The sequence below is a fragment of the Nanorana parkeri genome, unplaced genomic scaffold (genome assembly GCF_000935625.1).
Source record: "Nanorana parkeri isolate BGI_ZX_2015 unplaced genomic scaffold, ASM93562v1 scaffold666, whole genome shotgun sequence".
NCBI classification, from domain to species: Eukaryota; Metazoa; Chordata; class Amphibia; order Anura; family Dicroglossidae; genus Nanorana; species Nanorana parkeri.
In genome coordinates, this window is record NW_017306934.1 from 1691245 (window position 1) to 1697818 (window position 6574).

At 41.5% G+C, this 6574-nt stretch overlaps 1 protein-coding gene across 1 annotated transcript in view; it reads left to right on the forward strand.

Annotated features, from left to right (window-relative positions):
* The window catches only part of SLC45A2 (solute carrier family 45 member 2), a 103368-nt gene extending 97748 nt beyond the window's left edge, over nt 1-5620 (forward strand). The window contains exon 7 of the mRNA XM_018563460.1: nt 5399-5620. Within this exon, the coding sequence (XP_018418962.1) occupies nt 5399-5620 (222 nt within the window). The remainder of the gene's footprint in view (nt 1-5398) is intronic.
* Nucleotides 5621-6574: the final 954 nt, after the last annotated feature.

Sequence of the window (6574 nt, forward strand, 5' to 3'; positions counted from 1 at the left end):
AGTTCAGCTTTTAAGAAAAAATGACTTGAATTACTATAGTGCTTCTACTAGGAATATGCCGATACCGAGTACTCGCCCAAATGAATATCGGAACTTTTGGTATCGGGAAGCAGGGTGGCCAGTCGTTACCAGGGAGCATGGTGCTGGCTTCCTGGCCAATCAGGAACCCGGGTGGCACGTAATGGCTTGCCGATCAGCTTCCTGATTGGCCAGCATCCCCACCAACCCGACTGAGTCATTACCTGCCCCTAGGCTTCCTGATGGGCCAGAAACCTCGTCACCTGGTGATTGGGGAGCATGGAGACGGCTTCCCTGCTAATCAGGAAACTGGGGAGTGAGTCATTACACGCCGCCTGCTTCCTTAATGGGACTTTCGGTATCAGCGCGTACCGAAAAAAAATATCGGTACTTGATATCGAAAAACGGTATCGGTGCATCCCTAGCTTTTACTATAAACTTTGTGGATAAATTGCCCATAAGGAGGTACAGGTGGCTGCACACAATAACATGCAGCACCTGTCCCTCCTAAAAGCAGCTCTCTGAATGAGTGTGCACGCCTGTGTGAATGAGCCCTTTGGGTTCATACCATTTTCCGGACCAGATCTGGAACATAGTGCTTAACGTTTTTGCCGCTATTGAATTTTTTTTTTTTAGCTTCAAATGCTCTTACAGGTGCGTTTCATGCGTTCCAGTGCGTTCCATCTGGTCTGGTCTGGAACGGACTGTGCTGGTGGGAACAAAGGCCAGAGATATCATAGGGATACGTTGGGATGCATTTTGGGTCCGGAAACGGTCTGGTGGTAATCTGGATGTGGTGTGAATGGGCCCTTAACATGTGGATAAAAATACAGTGGTACCTCGGTTCACGAACGCTTCTGTTCGCAAACAGGAAGTTCGTCAAAATGTTGCTTCCATTCGCGAACTCTGCATCGGGTGGCAAACACAACCGCAGCTATCTTCCCCACTCTGACACTGGTCGTGGCTTCCTCTCGTCGATATCACCGTCCTAATTCATGTCCAATTCGGTTTGCGACCAGAATCGTGGAACGAATTAAGTTCGTGAACCTTGGTACCACTGTATTCATACTCTAGTATAAGAAAGCTTCTGTTTTGTACTAGCTTCATCATTATGGACATAAAGTTTAATAGGGCTTCTTTTAATGGTGGGGCCCATTTTTTATTTTTTTTTTGCACCATACCATCATCAAATGCCTTCCTAACAATCTGCGATACTTATTTCAATACGAGTCGGGAAGGCTGCTGGCGTGCGCAGTGTAAATTGCGACCGCTACCTATGAAAATAGATTATTAGGCTTTTCATTCACACAGATCTGGCAAATGGTGTTTAATTTAAACCTCTGAGATTTCCATCTACGGTGCTGCATGGAGGCCATTTTCATAGTACGACTGTTATAGCTTCGTTAACTGATCCGGAAATAATGAATTGTGGTGATCATCCAGCTGGAAAATTGCAAGTTTTTTCCATTATATTTTGAAGTTGTTTGTCATCTCCAAAATATGTGTGGGGGTTTTTTTTTTGTAATGTGACACAATTATATTTGCTTTAGTTGGTAATAAAGATTAAGATATTGAATGTATACTGTAAAATGAAAGTTAAATTATTTAAATTTGTATCAAATTATATTGAGCACATGTACAAAATTGAATATTACTGTTATATTAATATTATCCACTTGGGTTCTTTTTTATGGATTTGTTAGACATGTAAGCCTGCAAGAAATTTGGTTAATTTCCTTTTTTGAACTTTCTTTTAATTTTAAATTTTTGGGGATTTTGGTCCGAAAGCCAATTTGTTTCGGTATTCAGATTTTGTCCGAATATGAAATTTTCGAATCGGTGAAATATTATTTATGAATAAAAATGTACTAAGATTTTTTTCTAGCAGCAGCCAGGGCAGTCATTCCAAGATATTGGAAAACAGACATAGTATGGGGGAATAGAAAACGGAATTAAATCGTTTGATGTATATGGAGAAGCTGACGGCTCAACTTTATGATAGAAATTATAGATGTTATGCAACCGGGTCTGTGTGGTTACTATCTAGGGATATTATTAATTATGGGAGTGACAGGACCACAGTATAGAAGACTAAGATAAAGTAATAAACCCTGCTGGGGGGAAAAAAAAATCTGAAGAGGGTAATAATGGTTCTCTGGGGAAAATCTGTATGGTTATGATCCAGGGGAGAAGGGAGAGATAGATGTGTTAAATGGTGTATGGAAATTTTTATAATGGTTATTTCCTTTTTTTCCTTTTATTTTTTTGTATGATTGGGATAATGGGTAAGTTATTTAGGGGGGATGTTACAATATTATAATATATAGGTTACAAAAATTCTAGAGGAGACTCTAAATGGTGGCCTGAAATTGTTTTTTATTGATGTTGGGGGAAAAAAAGAAAAGATATTGTATCCTAGTGGATTAGTAAAACGAGTGGGTTTCAATGCATTGATTTGTAAATGTTACTTTACTCTAGCATAATGGAATGTGGGGGGTGGTTATGTAGGTTAGGTGTATGGGATTTGCATTGTGATCATGGATTTTTGTATGTTATTGTCTAATAAAAATATTAAATATTAAAAAAAAAAAAAAAAAATACAAATTTGTTGCAGAGAAGTGACATTAAAGGTTTTTTTTCTTTTTAACTTTTGAAAGTCCACAGGAACAATAAAAAACAATTAAAAAAAGTGTGGGTTTCCTTCACCCCAATTTATACCAGACACTTTAGGTATGGTAAGAATTTTAGGGGGGGGAACCCAATGCCAAACAAAAAGCATGGGGTTCTCCTAAAATCCCTTACCAGACCCGATCCGAGCAGCAACCTAGGAAAGGGGGGGGTGGGGTGAGTGTTCGCCCCCCCACCCCTCCATACTAGGCCACATGCCTCCAACATGTGGAGGGTGCTTTGCTAGGGGGGGGACCCCCTGTCAAAGCACCTTGTCCTCATGTTGGTGAGAACAAGGGCCTCTTGCCCACAACCCTGGCCCAGTGGTTTCGGGGTCTGCAGGCCGGGGTCTTATAGGAATCTGGGTACTCCTTTTCATAATTGGGGTACCCAGATTCCACCCCCCTTGTGAATGAGTAATTGGTAGTCGTTACCCTACTCATTCACAAATACAGTAAAATGGTAAATAAACAGACCACACCGTAATACAAAGTCCTTTATTAAAAAAAGGAAAAAACAAAGTCTTTTATTTAAAAAGAAAATGCCCATCGATGTAATCCACAGGTCAAGAGCATCCTGCTCAGCTTCTGGCAACCAATTATGTCACTGGTTGCCAAGAGCTGGGCGCCGGCATAGAGGAGATGTGTATGGACTGTACACATCTCCCCGCCTGGCTCTTAGAAACCTGGGATGCTTTAAACCATAAAGGGGCCTGCCACCCCCACCCCCCTGTGACCCAAAGAGATGTCTCAGGCTGCCTCATTATAGCCATGGCCATTGCTTCATTCCCTGTGCCATGTGACAGCTCTGGACCAATCACCAAGCGCATAACAGGTAGGCGAGTGGGTCACACACTCCTCCTCAATACCAGGAAGCATCCAGTATTATTTTTGCTTCAGGAGGTCAAACAAAGCAGTGGGGATGCAGAATGAGTATGTGCTGTTGGTGGCACTGCAGTTAAAGTAAACCTTTAAGTTTGCTTTAGCATCTAAAATGTTTCAGCCTTTTTGATTTAAACACTGATTCAGGCTCATCGGAAGCTTGTCGCTATATCTAATAAGTGAACTGCTGTATATCCAACTCCTTGGTGACATGTTCCCTTTAATGTTCTCTGCTCATTGGCCATTGATTGGTGTAGGAAATCACCTCTCATTACTCTCCATATGCCCACAGCAAGGTATATCATTGTAACACAGATAATATTTTTTCAGCACAGTCAGCTGTATTGTGTCAGTAGATACTCTGTTAACAATCTAATGATTACTCACGAATAATTATATGTTCCTACATGATGGCAATTTCATGTTGATAAAGTGGTAAGCTCAATAATGAACATGGCGCTTTTTTAGAAGAAGTGAGGGCTTAGTAATATCCCTTTGCAGACAGTACTGATGTACCCCAGAATGATGTACCCCAGAATCCAACGGGTGATGTACCCCAGAATCCAACGGGTGCTGGAACAACCGGTGGATGGGACCACGGTATACAATCTAGAAGATGTGTCCACACACGATTCTGCTTTTTATTGTATGACATTATTGACCCTTTGTCTGATGAAGAGGCCCATTGAGGCTCGGCAACATTGCACTAGACATGTGCGATTCATTTTGGAAAAATGTGTTTTTCAGATGAATTTTCATTATTCGGAGATTCAGATGTATCCGATTTTCCAAATAACGGAAATTACGAATGAAAACTAATCCGAATTTCCAAAAACGACATTTTGGACGAAATTAGTCGGTAGTCTGTACGAATTTCCGTTTGTGGACGAATTTTCATTGCAGCAAAGTAATATTTAAGAAAAAAATAAAATAATTTGTAGTGTCTCTTTGCTGCAACGAAACAAACGCCAAACTGAAACGAAACTTCGTGACTAATTTCATCCAAATCCCGAAACAAATGGACTTTCGGACCTGAAACCCGAAAAACGAAATAACGCAAAATCTGAATTGAAACTAAACTAATTTTTTGCCGGTGCACATGTCTACATTGCACCTATGTCATTCTAAAGGAATACGAATAAAGATGACATTCCAAAACAGAATGGCGTTAGAACAACATATATTATAGAATGCCTCCTGCCTGGTGCCACCACTTGTGCCCTTTCCTGAGGGCTAGGGTGTTCCAGGTCTTTTAAAATCCTAGTGGATCCTGACCAACTAGATTTCTTGTAATCTTTTTACGGATAATAAAGATGGAACGTTGTCCTTCGCAACATCCTTGGTGACCAATCGGGTTCATTGTTTAGTTTTCCAAGAGAACAGATGAAACCTTAATGGTCCATTTTTTTTGAGCCACCTTTTTTTTTTTTTTCTCACCAGTTGCCTTAAAGAATCAGATTTCCAGGTAAATATTTCCTTCTAGATCGGGAAATGGTCTTAAAATTATCTATAGACCTGTATGAGAAGTTTTCAATGGGAACTGTAGGGTTGAAACATCTACCAACTTTTATCTCTGGGAAGCTCCAGTGCTGAGATTTCCTTGCCATGTTTGTCTCCAGCCGCTCTGACTAAGCTCTAACAAAGCAATGAAAGCTTATTTAAGGATCTTTGTGACTTGGGTTACCGTACAGTTGTTGCAGTACATTCACCTGATCCATGCTTTTATTTATTTTGTGAACTGAATTCCTTTTCAATTGTAAACATTGTAAAGCAATGTGCGGTAGTGAAAATACAACTATTACTTTCTAATTTGTTGCCTTCTGCCTTTTCAGTATGAATCCCATTTGGAAGGGAAGAAAACAGAGCACAGAGGGAAGGGAATTGACTGTGCTGCTCTCACCTGCATGGTACAACTGGCTCAGATCATTGTAGGTGGTGGTCTCGGATTCCTGGTCATCCTAGCTGGAAGTGTGGTGGTAGTCGTCATCTCCGCCTCCACAGTGTCACTCATTGGCTGTTGTTTTGTTGCTATATTTGTTCGATATGTTGAATAAAAAAAAAAATCTTATTTGAATGTTTTTATTGCACCAGTGAACCTTTTATGACTGGTTAGTTGATCTTGTTCCATGGATGTTGGGATGCTTTAACTGGTGCCATGCCATGTTGTAATGGTCTGACTGGCAGCACATAGGTCTTATTTACAGTTACCATGCCTTTTGCAGGACAAAATGATGGTGTATCTGCAAAGATCCCATCTGACTTCCTAATACTCATCTTACCAGTGCTCCCTCGCCACTCCTTTTTTCTATTGTAGCTAGCACTGAAATCACTGCAGCAGCTTGGGAGAGGGAGAAATTACAACATGTATAGCTCGCTCCCATCATGCACTACAATCCCACTTTCAGTTTACAAATTTGTTTTGAAATCGTAGTCCATCACAGGAGTGAGCTTGGAGCGGTGTCTACTTTACAACACAGACAGAGACCATGGGGAACAAAAGTAGCTACCCTCCAGAAGGAAGGACAGTGTCAGCACCAATTCAGAGATGATTTGAGGATCTATAGCCAAGTGATACACAAATAAGATACATTTTTGTTAATAGTTAAGGTAGTTGAATGCAGTTTTGTGGGTTAACTCCTGAGTCTAGTGTTACTTGAATGTCTAGGTTATGAGATAAAAGGAAAACTTAGTGTAAGATTAAGGGCTTAGTTAAAGCAGGGGTCCCCAACCCCTGGACCGCAGACCAGTACCGGTCCATGGCCTGTTGGGAACTGGGCCGCAGCCACCAGCAGTCTACTCGGGAGTCCCACTCCCCATCAGAGTTGCTTTACCCAATGGGCCCACATCCACGGCTTTCACTTGGCTCTTTGCGGCCACGCACAACTCTTTTCAAGCGGCCACAAGGAACTGTCCATGCTTGAGCTCCCTCTGCCTCCTGTCGGATCACTCCGTCCATCCACAGTGCAGCAGCGGAGAGATCTCTTCGGTCCTGATAACGGAGCAGAGCT